This window comes from Phascolarctos cinereus, unplaced genomic scaffold (genome assembly GCF_003287225.1).
Source record: "Phascolarctos cinereus isolate Bilbo 61053 unplaced genomic scaffold, phaCin_HiC Scaffold_4;HRSCAF=312, whole genome shotgun sequence".
Taxonomy (NCBI): Eukaryota; Metazoa; Chordata; class Mammalia; order Diprotodontia; family Phascolarctidae; genus Phascolarctos; species Phascolarctos cinereus.
In genome coordinates, this window is record NW_027555847.1 from 718,146,819 (window position 1) to 718,167,524 (window position 20,706).

General features: G+C 57.3%; 1 protein-coding gene across 1 annotated transcript in view; it reads right to left on the reverse strand.

Annotated features, from left to right (window-relative positions):
• Positions 1-1,336: 1,336 nt before the first annotated feature.
• The window catches only part of ASCC2 (activating signal cointegrator 1 complex subunit 2), a 38,937-nt gene continuing 19,567 nt past the window's right edge, over positions 1,337-20,706 (reverse strand). Inside the window, 12 exon segments of the mRNA XM_078154405.1 lie at positions 1,337-3,829; positions 4,219-4,298; positions 5,770-5,869; positions 6,866-7,093; positions 12,038-12,157; positions 14,530-14,747; positions 15,362-15,536; positions 16,500-16,574; positions 16,975-17,043; positions 17,522-17,629; positions 18,968-19,042; positions 19,889-20,001. Coding sequence (XP_078010531.1) covers positions 3,658-3,829; positions 4,219-4,298; positions 5,770-5,869; positions 6,866-7,093; positions 12,038-12,157; positions 14,530-14,747; positions 15,362-15,536; positions 16,500-16,574; positions 16,975-17,043; positions 17,522-17,629; positions 18,968-19,042; positions 19,889-20,001 — 1,533 coding nt within the window. The 3' untranslated portion in view covers positions 1,337-3,657.

The window sequence follows — 20,706 nt, forward strand, 5'->3', positions numbered from 1 at the left end:
CCCCTCTCATATTCCTCTTGCCTCCCTTTCTTCTCCCATCTCTGCAGCAGAGAGTGCCGAGGCTCCCCCCCCCAGACCCAGAGCAGAGGGCTGATACCACCGTCTTCCACAGGCCCCCCTTATTCCCGCTGAAATCTCCTGCAGGACTCCTCTGCGCCTAGCAGCTGGGGCCAGAATTTTTCGTTGTCACCCTGGCTCCCCTTCACCCCTGTTACATTTGAATTTGCATATACTTATGTTTCGGTCAACACTCAAGGAAACTGATTCTGGCCATTCACTGACTGGTCCAATACTGAAGCTGAACCTTCAATACTTTGGCCACACAATGAGAAGACGGGACTCATTGGAAAAGACCTTGATGTTGGGAAAGACTGAAGGCAAAAGGAGAAGGGGACGGCAGAGGAGGAGGTGGACAGAGAGTGTCGTGGAAGCAAAGAACATGAGCTCGGACAGACTTGGGGAGAGAGTGGAGGACAGAAGGGCCTGGGGTCACGAGGTGGGCCATGACTGAAAAACAAACCTGCCAGGGTTGCGTGGAGGACCAATGGAGGCGATGAACGCGATGTGCACGGCCCACCTTAAAATGTTACATAATGTTATTTCTTGTTATTAGCTATTAGATGCTTGCTGACTGAACTTGGAGAGACTGCTTTCCCTCAGTTTGCTTAACTACAAAATGGGGGGACAGAATGGGACAACCTCCAAGCCCCATTCGGTTCTAACATCCTTTGGCCCCAAGGGGCATTCTTACCCCAATCCTAGGAGAATTCCAGTCAATTATGTGCCATTTACGTGTGTACTTTTTCGACGTGAGCTCTTAGAGGTGCAGCTTATATTTAGAACAAGATGATACTCAGACCTTGGCTCTTCCTTTGAGGAGACACCAGAGTGGTACATGAAAAGGCCCGTGATCACAACCACAATGGCAGTAGCATTGGCATGCCAGCGCTGGAAATCTCAGCTGTTTCCCCCTCAAATGCATGACCTTCCTGGGTCGCACTAGAGGGTGCCCAAAGCCCCCTGCCAACTTGGACACGTCACGATTCCTAAGTGAACCCCAGCTGGGAGGCCCTGGCCAGCCCACCACTGCTTTACCAGGCAGTTAGTTCAGCCTTCTGGGAAGGGGATGTCTCCTCCTCCCTCCCCAGGGAGCTGTCCTCTCTCCAGATCCCATCTCCACCCATGTGGCACCTGGGGGCTTTGGGAGCAGGGATGGGGCCAGAAGGAAGAAGACAGGAGTCCAGGCTCCTGGGGACTGGGAGGAGACCAGAGGCGGGGAAGGGAGGGAGAGTGAGTGGGATGGTCGCCTCCAAGGACAAGGTCTCACCCCACAACATCTGTTCATCCAGCAAATGTTTATTAAGCCCTTAACCTCGTGCAGGGTGGGCCTGGTTGAGTGCTCTGGGGAACTACAAAGTCAGGTAAGACATAGAGACATAGTCCCTGCCCTCATGGAGCTTACAGTCTATCAGAAGGATAAGAAACCACCAGAGTTGGATAGAGTACAGAGTATTCCAGAAGTGCATTAGAGAGTTATAAAAACAAAGTGCTCCGTGAGGGGGGTGAGGGTGAAATCAAGACAGGCTTCCTGGAAGAGGTGCTGTTGGAATTGGGCTTTGAAGGGCGGGTCCAAAGTCAACAGGCAAAGAGGGAGAGGGAAGACATTTCCAGCTTCAGAAACAGTTGTGAGCAAAGGCACGAGTGTTTAGGAGGCAGAGTCGCTAGTTAGTTGGGGGGAGCGTCAAGGGAAGGATAGCAAGACGCCCCCTAGAAAGAGGGCAGTGACAGCGAAGGGATGGAGGAGAGGCCAGCTCACTTCCCTCCTCCTCCTCCTCCTCCGCAAAGACTGACCACCGCCACCAACCTCTCGCCCCCTTCGCCTCTAACCTCACCATCTGCACCGACCACCTGGCCCTCCCCCGCCGGGGCCATGGGCCGTCCCTTGTGGGGTTAGCGGTCTCGTGTGTATGTGTGTGTAATGATGCACCCTTGAGTGTGTGTGTGAGTGAGAGAGCCCAGCTAGAGCGTGCGTTCCATGAAGCCAGATCCCCAGCCCCCACCCCAACCCCTAGAGCATCACATGGAGCATGTGGACGTGCCCGCCCTACCCAGCTCAACTGTAAACTCGAGGGCACGAGCCACGGGTTGGGAGGATCCCGTGACATGTCCCCCCATGGTGCCTAGCACAGTGGTACAAAAATAGGAGCTTGTTTGTTGAATGAATGCAGGTGGGGAAGGGTTGAGATTGGGATGTTCCTGCCAAGAAATGGGGGAGGGGAATGGAAGCCATGACGCTGCAGACAGATCCATCCACTCATCACCTCTCACCTCCCTCCCGGTGCTGAGTGGCCACCGGGACCCCCCAGATCATCTGACGCCTTTGCCAAAGAGGCTCGGCTGGGAAGATGCCGGAGAGAAATGGTGGCTCTGCCTGGACAAAGAGCCGGGCTGTCTACGAGGACGGACCCCTCCGAGGTCATCCGCAGAGGGCCTGGGACCAGGATGGGGGGGGGGAGCCAGCTGGCACCTTCTCCCGCATCCTAAGTGGTGCAGAGAGAATGCAGGACGATGCAGAGAGAAATTGCTATTGATTTTCACTTGTGTGGGTTGACCTAACAAAGCTCATTTGTCAAGCGCCTGTCTGCCTCTCCAGTTAATATGCTCATTCCCAACGTGGGAAAAGAAATCTTCTTCATTCAGGGGGTGATCTGTCAGCGCTGGGCCGGCCCCGGACAGGGGGGTTCCCGGCAAAGCAGCACTAATGGAGTTCACTCAGGGGCCGAAGCTGAAATTAGCTCCCAGAAAACCCTTGGCCCCCCGGGGGCCCTTGGCTACAAGCGCTGATTGTATTATTTACTATCTGCGGAGGCCAGGGCAGGGGAAGGCAGGAATCAGCCGTGATTGTGCCCTGGGCCCTGCCAGCAGCCAGTGTGGACAGGCTGGCTGGGGGACGGGTCCCCCAGCAAACCTTTCTGCTGCTGTCCCCCCTGGGAGCTTCTACACTCTCTGACTCGCTCCCATCTTATTTCTGAGGGGTGTGGAAGGACAACAGCCCTGGTCTGAGGGCCGAGAGGACGGGGTTCTCCTCCAGCACCAAGACTAACACAGTGGCTAAGTCCCATCCTTCTGTGGGCCTCGGTCTCCTCCTCTGTAAAGCAGCAATAAGGTCCCAGGATGACTGTGAGCTTCAAACATGACAGGTGGGAAAGACAGGAGGGATGGGTGGGAGTGTTTCTGCTGCTTGGCCCAGGAGCCGGAGCTCGGGGGACGGGAGGGGGCCGCTGGCCCTTCACGGACAACGCCCAATGGCTTCAGAGAGTTTATTTGTGGGTCTTATGTACAGAATTCTTGCCACGCCCTGCCTGAGGAGAAGGCCTGTCGGGGGTCCCGGCGACATGTGCTCGAGTTCGGTAGCCCTGGAGTCTGGTCACTGGTGGATAAGGCACTCGGTGGTCAGAGGGAAGGATCCTGGCGTCAGCCGCCGGCCCAGGCTCACAGAGGGGAAGACGAGAAGCTCCCCGGCCTCAGTGGGAGGCCTGGAGGCACAGTCACAATCACACATGGCCTTGGGTCCAATGCTTTGGCTAGAGGGGAGGGGGCCCAGTCTGGCAGCGGGACTCGCTCAGCTGCCCCTCCGAGGGGGGGGGAGGGGCGCGCTCAGGACGGGATCATGCCCTTGGTCCTCTTCCTGTCCGCCATGAGCCGCCGATTGTGATTGGCCCTCGCTCCCTTGTTGGCTTCCTTCCTCCGGCGCTCCTGGGTGGTCTCCCGGCTCTGCCCGTGGCCCCGAGGGTTGCCGGTGACTGCCGAAGAGCCATCGTGCCTGTACCTGGGCAAGAAAAGCGCCATCAGGTGCCCGTGCCCCGCCCCTGCTGGGGGCTGTGGATTTGGGGGTGTGTATTGGGGGAGGGGGTGCTGCTCAGGCTGTCAGGATGACCTCTAGGCCTCCACCTCTACCCAATTTCTCCGATTTGCAAAATGGGAAGAAGCAGGGCTTTCCGAACCAAGGAAGGACCAGGCCACTCTGGGAGAAAAGGGCGCCACATTGGGCGGCCCCACCGGGATGCAGGCCAGGAAAGACCAGGGGAGAGCAGCCTGAGGACCGTGGACACCTGCAGGGTCCTCCGTGAATATGCCACAGGGAGGCAGCTGAGTCTGTGATTCAGGAGCTGCCTGAGTGGCCCCCTCTCCCTCCCCTCCCCGACCGGCCTCGCTCACCCTCTCCGGGCCAGGCAGGCCAGCCGCTGGGCTTCTGCTCGCTCCCTCAGCACGGCTGGATCCTGGACAAAATGGTCTGGCTGTGGAGGGAAAAGGAGATATAGTTTCAAGCCATGAGCCAGGGTTTTTTCACTGAATGAGGTCATTAGCAACACATCGTCCAGGCATGCCTCCGGGCCACGGCAGAGGAGGACAGAGCATCCCTGGGGCCACCAATGTGAATCAGAGGTTAAGTGACTCACTCAGGGTCACCCTGCTAGTAAGGGCTTAAGGTAGGATTAGAACTCGGGTCTCCTTGACCTATCAGCCCCAAGCACATGGCCCTTGAGCAGGGCCTGAGAAGCCCTGTGGTTTGTGCAGAGGAATTCCCCTGCGGCCAGAGATCAGCTGTGCTCCTGAACTCACCAGGAGCCAGGCAGTGCCATAAAGTCAGTGTAGCTCACGTGGGAGAGATTCCCTTCCTTGCCCTCCCCCTCCATAAACGACTTTCCCATCCTTCAATGCCCCACTCAGAGGCCACCTTCCCCATGAAGCCTTCACTAACAACACCCCAAGGGAAAAACCGCTGATCCCTCCTCAAGCTTCTAGGTCTCCGCCCAAACCTCTCCCAGGAGCTGATTTCTCTTTTCCTCAAGCACAGGATTTGGGGGCTGTGAGGGCCCCCCCAGATCCTGCCTAGCCCAACTGGCCAGGACTGTGCCCATCACCCCCAGGCAAGGCAGCCTCCAGGCCCTTTCTAGCGCTGAGATGGAGCAGGGGCTTTGCACAGAGGATGCTTATTAACATGGTTATTATTGCTATTTACACCAGCTAACATTATCTAGAGCTTCCAGGCTGGCCTGGCACCTTACGTTTACCATCTCCCTTGATCACATGTGAACCACATGGCCACCCGCTGGGACAGAGGAGGAAACTGAGGCACACGAGGTTAAGTGACTTAAACAGGATAGACGGCTAGTAGGTGTCCATGGCAGGATTTGAGCTCAGGCCTTCCCATCCAAAAGAGATCAGACTGATAACAGTGCTCAGCATGGTGCCCGGTGCACAGCAGGTACTTCTATAAATGCTTATTCCCATCCCCCCCTCACCTCACTGTCTCTGCCCAGGGCAGCTTGGCTAGAGGAGGGGCTGGGCTGTGGTCCTGGGGCAGCACCTTGGACAACTCCCTCACTGACCCTATGATGAAGGACCTTTACAATCCCCACTACAACGGGCTGTGCTTTTTCCGACTCACAGCCACCACGGAGCCCAAGGCGCCAAGGTCAGGTGTGGACGTACCACTGCCCCTGGCGTGGGATCACCAGAGGAGCCTGGACGTCGGAGGTCACTTAGCGATGGCCCCCGAGGAGGGGGGAGAGGAGCCCAAGGCAGCTCTTGCTGTCACACAGACCCTGGGCCCCGTGGGGCCTCCCTCGCCCTCCTTCCCGCATGGGTCTGACGAGGTTCACTGAGGGCTCCGGCAGCCCCCTGCCCACCCACTACCCCAAGGGCCAACCCATGGAATGGCCTCCTGCAGGGCCCATGGAGGCTCAAAGAGGGAGGACAAGGTACCTTAGGGCCTTCTTCTTCAGCCTCTTCCTCTTCCTCATCGTCATCCTCAGGCCCCTCATGAGGTGCTTTGGTTCTCAGCACTTGGGGGGTGGTGAATGGCCTGAGGGATTCGGGACAGAAAGAAACACTGGTAAATCTTCCCCCTCCAGAACCCCTCCAGATCACAGCCCAGGGGCTGCCGCCCCCTACAGAGGAGGTCCTTCTTTTCACCCAGTTGTGAACACCCTTTCTTCAGTTCTCTAACCATCTGCCTATCCTTCTGTCTGCCCATCCTTCTCTGGTGCCCTCCCTGCCCCCCAGGAGATTGTAAGCCTCCTGAGGCAGGGAAGGTAGGGAACACAGCAGATGCTTAATAAATGGCTACAGAATGGAACCAAACTGGAGGCAAGCTCTTTGAAATGGACTTTGTCCTTGTGCAAGGTAGGTGCTTAAATGTTTGTGAAGGAACGAATGTTAAACAGGCCTGGAGAACAGACGATATTATTGAGGAAAGGGAATACATGTAGGGAACTTGGGGAGGGGATGTGGGCAGCCTTCCTGACAGGACAGGCTGGGGCCCCTCTCCTTCCCATGGGGCGTCCACCTGTGAGGCAGGCCCTGCCCCCATTTCTGCTCCTGGCCCCAGAGGAGGGCATCTGGGGGCAAAGGAGAGGACTTTCATTCTCAAATATGTTTTTTGTAAACAATATATAGTTGGATTCTGATTTTTAATTTGTTCTGTTTTCAGCTTCAGTTTTATGGGTGAGTTCATCCCATTCACATTCAAAGTTAGAATGCCTATGTGTGAATTTCATATCTTTATCTTTTGTTAGAATGCAAGCCCCCTGGGGGTAGGGCCTGGGCCCAGGGCTGGCTGAGGAATGAAGGCCCCCCCATCCATTAGCAGCATCCTCCCAACCGGGGACAAATCCCCTTCAGAGCCCAGATTCAGAGTCGGGAGTCCAGCCCTGCCACTGACCACCGAAGGGACCTGGGGCAAGGTGTTCGGCTTCCCTGGGCCCTGGGGTCCCCCAGTCTAGAGCCCTGCTCCTTTGAAGGTTCCAGACTTTACGTCCAGAGTGCTACAGACCGATGAGGGAGCCAAAGCGCCGCCCACCTCCGCGTGATGAGCTCATCGTCCGAGTCCGCGTCGTTGGCGCCCACTTGGTTACCGTCATACGTGTCGTCGTACTCGTCCTCATAGTCGTCCCTGACCAGCTGGCCCTCTGCGGCCCCTGCCTGGATGATGACCTCGTCCACCACCACGCTGTACCGGCTGTAGCGCTCCCGCTGCTCCTGGATCACACGCTTGTCATTCAGCAGGCTCCGCGTGTTCTCCCCCTTCCTGCAGAGGGAGGACAGGAGAGGCGGGAGAGGGAAGTGGGGGAAACGGGGCTGGCTCCACCCTGGCCTACAGTTCTCAGAGGGCCCAGGAAAACTGATAAAAGATTCCAGACCAGACAATCCTGCTTCGCCTTGAAGGCGAGCCCCTGGCAGGTGGTGAGCCCACGGGCAGGCCCCTGAAGAGGCTCCCACAGGACTGGGAGCCTGTCCACAGCTCAGGACAGGGCGCCTCTTGGACCCGGACAGCTGCCTCGCCTCCATGCCCAGGATGGATCCTTGTGGAGGTGAAGGGGGCAAGGGTCAGGATCTGCCTTCTTCTGCCTCTGCCCCTCACTGCCCCAGGACCACAGGCAAGCCAGGCATTTCTGAGGTGCCAACCCCTCCAGAGTTAGGACCCTGTGACCTCGAGCGATCACCCCAAACCTCAGGGCACCAGTTTCCTTACCTATAAATGGCAGGGAGCGGGTAATGTTGGACCAGATGACCTTCGAGGTCCCCTTCTATTCTCCCAACTAAGGGTCATTCAGCCAGTGTTTGCATACTGTCAGTGGCAGGAAACGCACTCTTTCCCTGAGGCAGCCTGTTTCACTACAGGACTGTCAGAGGGTTGACAAAGGTCTTGTTATCCCTAGGGGAGATGAGCCTCTCAAAGGCCCATGGGCCCCATGCTGGGCCATGTCAGCCCCTCCACATGAGAGGGCAGGGCAGAGACTCTCACTGAGGAGGCCTGGCCACTCTCACCTGCTCCTGGACCCAGCCCTCGGAGCCGGCCATCTCCTCCATGGGGCCTGGCCTGGACTGCCCACCCAGCAGGTGGTGTACTCTGTCTCTCTCTCTCTCTGTCTCTATCTCCAGTTATGTCTCTGTCTCTAACTACATCTGTTTCTCTGTATGACTATCTCTATTTTTGTCTCTCTCTGTTTCTATGTCTCTGTCTTTTTCTGATTGTCTTTGTCTCCAATTATGTCTCTGTCTGAATCTGTCTCTGTCTCTTTCTGACTGTTTCTCTCTGTCTCTGAGTGACTGTCTCTATTTTTGTCTCTACCTCTCTGCTTCTAGGTCTGTCTCTGACTCTGTCTTTCTCTGTTTCCAACTATGTCTGTCTGATCCGTCTCTGTCTCTCACTATATCTCTAACTCTGTTTCTGTCTATGTGACTGTCTCTGTGTCTGACTCTGTCTCTCCTGATGACTCTGACTTCCCTCCTTGGAGAGTGCGCCGTAATCCTCTGCAGGATGTAAGCCCCTGAAGGCCAGGGGCTGCTTTCTCTCAGCCTCTGAGTCACCAGCGCCTGGTCACTCTGGCTGGGTCACTAAGGCTTTTGGTGGTCTTGACAGCTCTAAGTGCATCAGCTGCAGAGATGGGGCTGATCTGCCTTGGTGGATGGAGCTTCCTCAGCTGGGAGGGCCCCAGTCACTCCTCCCTGGCCTGACGGGACTCCTGGTGTGGGAACAAGGAAAAGGCAGAGCCAGGACGGAGAGAGCGGCACACCAGGGCTAGCGACTTCAGCCAACGACCTTATCTCACGCTCTGCTCCATCTCCGGGGACGCTCTTGACAACCCTTGAAAGGTTCTTTTAGGAGCCTCATTTTTATGAATGAGGAAACTGAGACTCACAGAGGTCAGGTGACTTGTATACAGCAGGCAAGTATCTGAGGCAAGATTCAAACTCAGACCTTCCTGACCCTACCACTCTCAAGTCAGAAAGCTGGCCCCAGGGCCCTGGGTTCAAGTTGTGCCCAGGACACAAGGGACCTGGCAAGAACCGTTGGCTCCCAATGCCCCAGGTGGTAAGACTTCACTTAGCAGGCGCTGTCCTGAATCACAGAGGGAGTTTTCCTCAGTGGGATTTCCTCATGCCAACAAAATCCCAGGCCCAGTAAAGAAAAGGGGCTGTGCACAGTTGGTGTGGAGTCCGAGAGACCTGGCTGTGAATGCTGCCTCTGAGACGTCACAGTATGACCCGAGACACTCAGCCTCAGTTTACGGCCTCATCTGTAAAATGGGTATAACACTGGCACAACCTAGCTCCCTGGGGGGTCGTGAGGATCACCGAGACCCCACATGTTAAGTGTTTTTAGATCTTTAAAGTGGAAGGGCCAGTTTACACATAAACATGTACTATAGACATTTATACCAACAGAAATGGTGTCAATGTTATTATAAGTTATCATAAGCTGGAGAGGGTCCCCCCGGGCCTGACCAGGACCACATGTCAATCACCTGACAGAGGCAGTAGTTCCTGCACAGCTTTGTGAAGGAGGGGCTGTGATTATCCCCACTTTACAGCTGAGAAAGCTGAGGCTCAGAGGGGCTGAGTGGCTTGCCCAGAGTCACACCAAGGAGCTGAAATGAGATTTGAACTCAGGTCTTCCAGAGTCCAAGCTCAGTACTCTCTGCCCTAGGCCACGTGGTCTCCTAACAAAGGGCCCTGGGACCCTAACATCTGCAGATGAGTTAAAGGCCTGGCCTGGAGAAGAGACTGGGGACCACTGACTTCCAAGGATGTGAAGGGCCATCTGTCCTGGGCCAGAGGGCAGGGGGAGGTACAAGCAGCAGATTCTGACTTGCTGTCAGAAAAACCTTGTCCCAAGGTGCCTGGGGGCAGAGGATCCCTCCCCGGGGGGCCCTTGGTCAGGTATGCTGCAGTCTGGATGAACCTGGTGCCCCCCGAGGCCTCGCACAGCTCCGTGGGGCTGTGATGCCTAGCGATGCCCACAGCGGCGTGCCTTTCTCCAGAACCACACACCGGGAGGGCGCCTGAGGGCATCAGGCACACCACCGTGACCTCACAAACAGAGCACTGTGCCAGCCATGCACAGGGAAGCCTCCCCTCTGAGCCCCATGCTGGCATTCCCACAAGGACCGCCCTGGTAACATCTGGGTCCTCGAGAAGCCACGGGACAAGACGTTTCTCAGCATTTCCCCCTCTAAGCCATCCCATCATAGGAGTCAAGGTCTAGAGCCGGAAGGACCACAGAGGCCCCCTAGTCTAACCCATCCCTTTACGGATGAGTAAACTGAGGCCAGAGAGTTGCCCAGGGTCACAAAGGGAGTGAGCAGCAGAGGCAAAATTGGAGCCCCAGACCCCAGAGGCAGAGCTCTGTCCGCTGGGCCACACGGAGCTGGGAACAACTTTAGGAAGCATGAACTCAGTCCCTCAGATGAGGGAAGAGAAGCCCAATGCTTAGCGCCTTGCGCACAGCAGGCAATTAATAAATGTTGATAGACTGTTATTGAGGGGCCGCTAGGTGGCGCAGAGGATAGAGCGCCGGCCCCTGGAGGCAGGAGGACCTGAGTTCAAATCCAGTCTCAGACCAAACACTTGACACTTACTAGCTGTGGGACCCTGGGCAAGTTGCTTAACCCCAATTGCCTAAAACCAAAAAAACCAAAACAAACATATAGACTGTTATTGAGAAAGAAGAGGTTTGCCCAGGGTCACCCACATTATCAATGGCATGGCCTCCCTCCCAGACCCATCCGCATCCCAAGCACACCATGAGGCTGACGCACTTCTGTGGGATCTTCCTAGAACCCTCCTCTGACAATGAATCAGAAGCAGCTGGTCTTTGCTGAGTGGTTCTCTAGCTCTGGGACTGAGCCCTGTCAGGCTGGCCCAAGCAGGACCAGTGGGGCAGGCAAGGGGGTGAGGTGGGACCTGATGACCGCTGAGATCCCTTCTGACCCCATGCTTCTTTCTAGTTCGCATTTCATCAGCTTCTCTGGGCTCCTCAACTGCACTGGAAGCTCTCAAAGGGCAGAAGCTACTGGTCCTACCTCAGTGTGCCCAGCACAGTGTCTTGTCAGTAAGCACTGGTTTATTAAGGGCTTGCTATGTGCCGGGCACTGGGCTTAGCTCAGGGCAGACAGAGAAAGATCTTGCATGGAATAGGAGCTCAAAAAATACCCACTGGGTATCAAATTGATTGGTGGGTGCCTCTGCCATGGCCTGAGCACGGGAAAGGCTTGGGGTGTGTGAGGGGTCAGGGCCCTCCCTGAAGACAGCCGGTTTGGGTAAACCTGGTGGCTCTCAGTGGCAGCTTGTGGGCTGCCCTTGACAGATGGAATAAAGGCGTGTTGAGCAACTGCACGGGGCCTGGGTCGAGGTCAGAGCCAGCTCGCAAACCTCAGCCTTCAGGCGAGGTGCTGGCCAAGCCCCCTGGGCCCACATGGCCCAGGCGAGGGAGCCACACACCGCTGGTGGGCATCACGCCCCTTCCCCACGGCACCTCTGGGCCCCGCCTCTTCCTCCTCCTGCCACGGCTGCCAACCCACGATAAAGATCTCGGGTTTGGTATCTGGGAGTGTTGCAATGGGGGTGACTAAGCAGTTTGTAATCACTGCTTCCTGCCTGGCCAGCTCTGCCAAGGCTGGGGCAGAGGTGCCTGAGCAGAGCCCTCGGGTGTCCTTAAAGGGGCACATCAGGATCCCGGGGAGGGCCAGGGCCACTGGGCTGGCCTGAAGCCAGGCCTCCCTCTGGCCTAACAACAGCCGCTTACTGTCTGTCAGTCAGTCAATAAACACTGGTTAGACACCTACTATTTGCCCGGTACTGCAACACAACAAGGATTATAAAGCGTCCTACAAGGCCCTCTGACAAACGAGCACACAAGGGCTGCGCTGGCACACGGCAGGCTCCAAACAGAGGCCGGCTGGCGACCTGCGGGGCCTCCAAGGTCACTGACCCAGAGCTACAAGGGACCTCAGAGGTCAGCTAAGCCAAGGCCTTCATTTTACGGACAAGGAAACTGAGGCCCAGGAGGGCGAGGGGCTGCCCAAAAGTCACGTGGCAAAGGAAAAGGCTTGAGGCAGGGGCTGGGGGCTATCTGCCAGGGCCCTCCTGTACACAGAGCCTCCCAGGGCTTGGGGGTCACATTAGGCTCAGCCATGCGTCGACCGCAGCAGCTGGAGGCTTCCCCTCTCTTGTTCGCGGCCACACTCACCTCCTGCCTTTCTGCACACGTGACAGATCCACGGTGTCTCTGCTGAACACGTCAAACTCATCATTCTGGAAAACGTTGTGGCGAGAATTGACCAGCGGGGTCGGGCCTGGCTGCATCTGCCTGGGGAAGAGAGAGATGGCACACGCAGGGCCTCAGGAGGTGGCCCCGGTGCCTGGCAGCCCAGGGTCCCCAGCCCAGACTACAGTGATGCAGGAGGTTACACAGCCCAGGCCGAGAGGGGCAGCAGGCAGATGTGAGGCCAGATTCCTGAGGGTGGGGAAGAAGGGAGAACATGGGGGGAAACAGGGCTCTTTGCTCCCAACCCGTCAAAAAAGAAATCTTTCCCAGCCTCCATTTTTCTGCTGCCATCCCCTGCATGACAGGCTAAACCTGAAACAGTGACCTGCCTTCTCGCCTGGCTACCTGAGTAGCTGGGCCAGAAAAGACTTCAAACAGGGCCGAGCTGTGGCCCCAGGTCAGTCTAGCGGGGTCAAGGTCAGGCTCATCGCCAGAGACTTAGCCACCAGCTGGTGAAATTTTTTGGCCACGTCAATTCCTGAAAACAATTTACTAAGGCACGGAAGGGCTATGATCAGCGGGCAGACAACCCACACTGGTGAAATCACAGATTGTTCAGAAATTTCCAGGGAGTCATAAAATCCCAGGGATGAGATGAAGGACTGTCCAGGTCCTGGTCTGCCACAAAGCTTGGTAAACTTGGGCATTCCAGCCCAATTTAGTAAAGGGCTCGTTCTGAGTCACAGCACGAGCAGAGGCAGAGCCAAACGGCGGATACCTACGTGTGCTAACATGTTTTCCTCTCATAACAATCCCCTCTGACTTAGATCATTTAATAAGAGGCCTCTGTGGGCGTGACAAACACAGGAAGGGGGCGAGCTGGTGACAGAAAGAGTAGTACTTGGGTTCGATCAGATATCTGATCCTATTGAATCCGATTCAGAGCCGGTGGGAACCGGAGTGAAGTCCTCTAGGCCCATGCCTCCATTGTACAGATGAGGAAACAGAGACCCACAGGTGTGAGGCAGTTTGCTTAAGGTCACGAAGGGAGTAAATGGCAGAATGTGACCCCAGGACCCAACCCCGCACTACCATCCCTGGTTTGGGGCTTATGCACTTTGGATCGAGGGAAGGTAAATGCCATGCCTCTATTTCCTTACTAGCCAACCCCCACAGAGCTGGGAGGACACTGACTGATCCCTGGCCTGTAACGCTAGCTCAGGGGAGATAGAAGGGAAACCGAGCTCAAGAGTGAGGTGGGTGAGCAGCAGGGTAGCGAGCCCTTTCGGCCTCGAGGCCATCAAGGCAGCAATGAGCTTCTCTCATAACTGCCCTTCGAGGCAGGTATGGCCAGAATCACCACCACACCCATTTTAGAGATGGAGAAGCCAAGTCCCAAGGCCTCCCTGAGCCCAGACCAGGGAATTTCTCATCCCTGCAGTCTGGCAGAATCATTTTCCTTTGACACTATTTCCAGCCATGAATCTTTTCCCTCAGGGTCCCCCTCCATCAGGATAAATCCTTCCTGTTCTCCTATCTGGGTGTCAACTTCCTCAGCTTTGCGGAAAGATGTGGATCCGGTGACCCTGGGCTCCCCCACAGGCTCTACTGTCTCTGACAGCCTGAGCTTGGCCAAGCTAGCCCCCTTCTCTGGGCTTCCATCCTGCACCCCCAAAATGGGGGCTGGACTGCCTCAAACGTCCTTGATCTTATTTCTGTCCTGGATGCCCCTGCTGTCAGCTGAGGCCTGGGGACCTCTAAGGATCCCCCTGTAGTCAGCTGAGATGCGGGGATCCCCAGGGACCCCTCTGCAGTCAACTGAGGCCTGGGGACCTCTAAGGATCCCCCTGTAGTCAACTGAGGCCCGGGGACCCCTAGGGACCCCCTGCAGTCAGCTGAGATGCAGGGATCCCCAGGGACCCCTCTGCAGTCAACTGAGATGCAGGGATCCCTAGGGACCTCCCTGCAGTCAGCTGAGGCCTGGGAACCCCTAGGGACCCCTCTGCAGTCAGCTAAGATCCAGGGACCTCCCTGCAGTCAGCTGAGGCCTGGGGACCCCTAGGGACCCCTCTGCAGTCAGCTAAGATCCAGGGACCCCCCTGCAGTCAGCTGAGATCCAGGGACCGCCCTGCAGTCAGCTGAGACTCAGGGACCCCTAGGGATCCCCTTGCAGTCAGCTGAGACCTAGGGACCCCTAGGAACTCCCCTACAATCAGCTGAGGCCTAAGGACCTCTTCTCAGAATCCTGACTTTCAGTGCCCTACATAAAATATCCAGGAAGTCAAAGGAAACCAGTTCTAGGAACACGGAGGCCTTGGCATCTCAGCAGAGCCAGCTCAGCCCCGGGTGCAGAAGGGCCGGCCCAGTTCAGGGCTCTTCTCCCCACGCCCCAGGGGGGCGGCAGGGAGGCGCCGCTGTCGGGGGTCTTTTGGGCTCCTGCAGGCCCCCGCCCGCCTGCCTCCCCTCCCCCCCACCTGTCCAGGGTGCGGTCCAGGGAGCTCAGGGCCGGGGCCAGCCTGTCCTCCAGGATGTTGTTGATCGCCTGCTCGGCGCTGTAGCCGTAGTGCTCCAGGCAGGCCGAGATGAAGCCCTCCCCCAGGTCCGGCAGCAGGTCCTTCACCTGGGAGATCAGGGAGTCGAGCTGGACCCCGGAGATGCGGGGGGTGGGCGCGGCAGCCGCTGCCCCGGCACACTGTAGGACAACCAGAGGGGCGGGTCACCAGCTGGGGCGACGGCAAGGACCCTCAATGAGTTGGGGAGACCCGAGTGCGAAGCCTGCGCTGGCCAGTATGAGCTGTGTGGCCCTGGGCCAAGTCAATCTACCTTCCTGGGCCTCGGTTCTTCAACTGGAAGATGAGGAATCGTCACTGGCGGCCTCCCGGGCCGGAATCGCTAATCCTGACCCTCTGACTGGGAGAAGCTACAAGAGGGACACAGCAGGGCCTCTGGGCTAAGCCCAAACCCGGTGGCCTTGCGGCTGACTGCCTCCAGTCCTCCCTCTGTCCCTGGCTCAGGCTTCCTGGACGCCCACCACAGAGCTGGGCAACTGCGCGGAGGTGGGAGATCTGGGGAGGCGCGCAATCCCTCCCCCATACCTCCTTCGCCTCGAGGAGCCTTAGGTTCGTAATCCCACGATCCTGGAGGCCCTCGGGCCCCTGGCTTCCCCTAAGCCTCAGTTTCCTCATCTCTAAAATGGACCAGCTGGCCTCTACATTCTCTTTGACCTCGTTCTACAACCTCCCAGCTTCTTTGGGTCCCTGTGGAAGAAGGGGGCTTCCTAAAGAGGGGCAGGGACCCCACACCCACCTCCTCCTCCTCCTCCAGTCGCCCTGGGGCTGCCCCAGGCCCCAGCTCTGGGGCGGGAGGCCGCTCGGGAGCCTGGGATGGTGGCGAGTCCCTGATGGCGGAAGCTCTCGTCCGGTCCACACCTTCCCAAGCACTCTCCACGGCCTGGAGGATGTAGGCGGTCCGGGTCTCATCCCTGGGGGCACCTGTTAAGGGCATTGCTCACCGTTTCCTCCAGCCTCTGCCGCCTTTGCTTCCCCTCCTCTTGGTAAGCTGTCTTCTTCCCAAGTGGCTCAGGGTATAGAGCAGTGGACTGGAAGTCTGGAAGACCTGAGTTCAAATTCTGCCTCAGACACTTAACACTTGTGTGACCTGGACAAATCACGTAACCTGTTTGCCTCACTTTCCTCATCTGCAAAATGGGGGTAACATCCTTTACCTCATAAGGTTGTTGTGGGAATCAAATGAGAACACCTATGTGGAGCATTCTACAATCTTGAAAACACTATATAAATGGTGCCTTTTTTTCCACGAAGCAATGCGGTTAAGTGACTTGCTCAAGGTCACACAGCTAGTGTCAAGTGTCTGAGCCTGAATTTGCACTCGAGTCCTCCCGACTCCAGGGCCGGTGCTCTATCCACTGTGCCACCTAGCTGCCCTGACGCTGTCTATTATTATCCTTCAGTTGCCAGGGAGTTATAACATTCCAAGGAAACGGGCAGAAAGGTGGGCCACACTGGAAATGTCCAGTGGCCCAGCAGGGGCCTTGCAGGAGGAACAGCTGTCAGACATTAGCAGAAAGCCAGCCAGCAGTGGGGAGCCAAGACAAACACCCCATCACGGCTGTGTCTGCTCCAGGCGGAGCAGAGACAAGATATCTGCTCCTGCCCCTCCATCCTGCTGCCAGGGAAGGGCCGTGCTGTGGACGCTGCAGACTGAGGCCAGCGCCTTCCTTCTTTGACCAAATGACTCACTGGGCTTTGGACACAGGGCTGGCTGCTGGACAGGGCGTCTCCCCGGCTGGAGGCTGTGCTGCCTGCTCTAACCCACAAGGCAGGTCACTGGCCACGTACGGCCCTCAGGTGCACAGCCCAGCCCTTTGCAAGCTTCCAGGCCCTGCTCCCCAGGGACGACCCTCCCAACAGCTGGTGAAGGATACAAGGCCGAGGACGCCTGCTGCAGCAAACTCACATCATCTGCCACAGGGAAGAGCTCGTCATAATCTCGGAGAAACCTGCCAAGCCCAAAGTCCAGGTAAGCAGGGAGGCGGGAATCCGGTTGCCAGCACCCAAACCGGGGGCTCCCGGAGATCCTGAGACGTATCCCTCCCAATACCCAGTGAGGACTGCCTCCTAATCACAGAGGAGTCACCCTGGGAACCAGAAGAGATCCCGCCCCTGCCCAGCCCACCATTAAGGATAACAACAGCTGGCATTGCTACAGCGCCTCCAAGTTTGCAAAGCACTCAGTGAATATCTCATCTGATCCAACAGCCCCAGGAGGGAGGTGCTATTCCACCCATTTCACTGATGAGGAAACTGAGGCAGAGGGAAGTGACTTGCCAGGCTCACCCAGCTACAAAGCATCCAAGGCTGGACTGGCACTGAGGCCCGGGCCCGGCCCACCGCACTCACCTCTTCTCCTGCAGCACCGAGCTAAAGAGCTGAAGAAAGTCCTCAATAAAGGCCTGGATGTTGTCGCAGCTGCACGGGGAGAGGAAGACGCGGCTGAGGCCGGCCACTGTCGCCACGCGGGGCCCTGGCCTTGCTCCCTCCCACTCTCACCCCCCGGGCTTCACCCGCTAAAACAAGGATCTGCTCATGGATAGGCCAGGAGAAAAATGTCACCGGCCTGGGCTCCTGGTCACTGCCCAGGGGGAGGATGGGAAAGGGACAGAGTTGACTGAAGAGCAGCAGAAACGCCTCTGAGAGGTCTGGGCTCACAGGCCAATCCCGGCCCCAGGCCTCAGGCCGCTGGCCACGGGTGGGATACGGTCCTTCTCTTGCTTAAGCCCCTCTTTTCTCCAGGTATCCCCCACCCCGGCCCAACTCTCCCCCCCATGCTTGGGGAGCCCAGCACGGGCACCTCTGTCCCCCAGGGCCTGGAAGCTTCTCAAGGGCCTCATCTCAGTGAGTGTGTGCCGAGCCCCTGGCACAGAGGCACGGATGGATAAGGCGGTACCTGCTTTCCAAGATGGGGAGGAGGCAGATCTGGTTAATGAGGATATGAAAAACCTCCACCAACTTCTTTCGGGAATGGGAAAGCCTCTGCCACAGGTCAGCGAGCAGCCTGAGAAAAGGAACGAGGAAGAATACAGAAGTATGGGAAGATTCTGAGCCACGCGAGCAGAAGCAGGAGGACGGGGACGGGAGACGTGCACAGCCGATGTGGGAAGAATGAAAAGGAAACAGCTGAGAGGCAGCGGCCAGATGAAGCGGCTGCGCCGGCCCCACAGGGGAGAGGCGAGAAGTCAGCGCCTTCCTGGCAGAGGTGGAGGCCTAGGGGTGAGGAGCACCGCGCACAGCGCCAGGCTTTTGTGACACGGCGGACACTGCTTTCTCTTTTTAGTCTCTGTTATAAGGGACGACTCTCTGCATGGGGAAACAGAACTGGTGAGAAACAAAAGACAGCAATGTTATTTAAATAAGAGAAAAGAAAAGATGCCAGGACAAAGGAGGAGATGGCTGTGCCCAGCGAGCGTTCTGGCCGCCCGTGGGCTTGGCGCCTGCCCCTCCTGCCCCTTCCCCTCCGAGCCGGGGGCAGCAGCGGCTGCCCGGCTTCTGGGGGCTTCTGAAGGGCTCGGCCTGTCTAGACAGCTCTCCCGAGCGCCGTCCTCTCCCCGGGGGAGAATCGTGCCCCACCGCACAGAGCGAGAGCCAGAGGCCCAGGGAGGGAAAGGGACTTGCGAGGGGTGTTCAAACCCAACCCCAGGGGATACCTGAAGAGGAGAGTGAAGAGGAAGGAGGCCAGAGCCTGACTCCACCCCGAGACGTGTCCAGAGGCTCTGAGATGTGCTGTGGACAGAGCAGGGCATTTGGGGGAGGTCTGGCCGCGACTCCCTGCTCAGCCACTTACTGGCTCTGAGACCTTGGACCAGTCACTCCTCCTTCGTGAATGACCCATGGTCGTTCACAATGGGGGCCAGGGGGAGGGAGAAGGAAGAGGGAAGAGAAAGAAGGGGAGCACGGGGAAGTGGAGCAAAGGGAGGTGCCTCTTGGGGAGTGATGACCTACCACCCCTAGCAGACCTTGGGAGCCAGGCCTGGCTTCCAGGCCCAGCTCCATCGTTCATTCATAGCATCAGGGGAAGGCCAAGTCAGCCCCACACCCACCCGCTGGGCCTCCACTGCCTTCTTCATCGCTGACATGAAGGCGCTGGCAGACGAGCTCTGGGCTCTATGGGTGCCTACTGCGATCTGGAATCAGAGAGGACCCGAGGTCAAATCTCAGCCGGGGATGACCCTCACTGGCCTCATTTGGCCTCGAAGGTTCCTTCTGGTTCCAGATCCAGGCTGGTGACTCATCAGAGGGGGCACGCAGCCTTGCCCTTGCTGAGCTCAGGGGGGCTCACGTGAGACATGGAGGGAGGAGCGCCTGGTTATCCTACCAGCATGGAGGCCATCCTTACTTGCCATCCTCCCGCCTCCTCTTCTTGATGGCGGACTCCAGCTCGGGAATTGACGCCTCATAGAAGGAAGCCAGTCTGTGGAGGGCACAGGCAGGGCGAGGGTGGGCACCTGATCACCCAGCATCCAGCAGGCGCCCCAAAGGCAGGGAGGAGACTGCAGCTACCATCTGTCCCTCCTCCAGAGACAAGGGGGAGGGCTTGCCAACCAACCCCACTCCTCTCCTGGCCCCTCTTCCCTCCCTGGTAACTTGGTCACAGAGTCACAAGGCTAATAACTCTGCCCCTGGTGCAGACGGGGTTGGGGTTTTCACTCCAATTCTTCCATGATGGGAACAATTTAGGAAATGCTAGTGGAAGATGTGACTTGAGAGGAACAGGTCATTGATTCTCTCCTGCTCAAGAAACTACAATGGCTCCCTATTACTTTCAATCTCCAGGTCGGACTCCTCTGCCTGGGGTTGCTCACCAACTGCCCACTTTAGTGAGATCAACACCTCATCCCAGACCAGCCAGGGGGACCTCGAAGGCCCCTCCCAGCTCTAAACCCAGGGCCCAAAGGGTGCCAAGGTCAGAGTCTCTCTGCCTATGACCCAGGTGCTCTCTGTTCTAATTGGTGGCCCAGACTGGGGGGGATGGAGCCCATGGCCCAGGCACAGGGGAAGACCCTTTCCTTCTGCTATACTGAGGCTCAGCCTCCAGAGCGAAGGAATGTCCCAGAGGGGAGCCGAGAGAAACCGCAAGCGCCGTGTTTGCTCCCCAGCGGCCCCAGAAGAGAGCTAGGGCAGTGATAGCCCCACGCGTGGCCCCCGAGCCTGGGTGACCACAAGAGGTTGGGAGGCTCCAACGTGGGCAGAGTGAGGCAGAGGGCCCACTTCTTAAGGGGCCAGGGCAGAGGGGGAGTTGAGAGCCCTGAGGCCGTACCTGGAACAGAAGTCGTGCTTTTGGAAGGTCTGGCAAGCCAACGGGAAGACATCCAGAAAGGCCCAGAGAGTGGTGGCGGTATCGCACAAATAGAGGACCACGTCTCTCAATTCCTGGCACCAGAAGAGACCTTGGCGTTAGCCCCCAAGGGTCAGGAGCCACCCTGAAGTCTACAGAGAAAGTCCATGGCAGCAGAGAGAAGGCCAGGAGCCTCTACCAGGGCAAAAGACAGTGTAATATGATGGGGGGAGCAAGGGGAAAGGAGGCAGGAGGCCCAGGTGCAAGTCTCAAATTTGCCAATAACAACTCAGTGATCTTGGACAAGTCACTTCCCCCAAGTAATTGTTTGAATCAAGTCTGTGAGTCAGTGTGGTGGAAGGAAGGCCAGACTTGGGGTCAAGGGGGGGGCGGTTTCCAAACCTGGCTTACATGATCACCAAAGCTCCAAGTTGGAAGAGACCTCACTGTCAATCAATCAGCACTTCCTAAGTACTTTCTATGTGCCAGGCCCCATGCTAGCCATGGAGGATACGGAGAATTGTGTAAGGCCTACCCTCAGGAAGCTTCCCTTCTAACTAGACATTCTAGCCTATGGCTAAACACAAATCCTTATGCTTCTCTGTTATATGACATCCAATCATCTGAGGCTGCACAGTTTCATCATCTGTAGGATGGGATAACAATATTAGCCCTGGAGAGGTCACGAGACACAGCGGACAGAGAGGCAGCGTTCGAGTCCGCACAACCGGGGTCAAGTCTAACTTCTGACCTAGGCTGGCTGCGTGACAGTAGGCAAAGTCACGGAACATCTCAGTGGG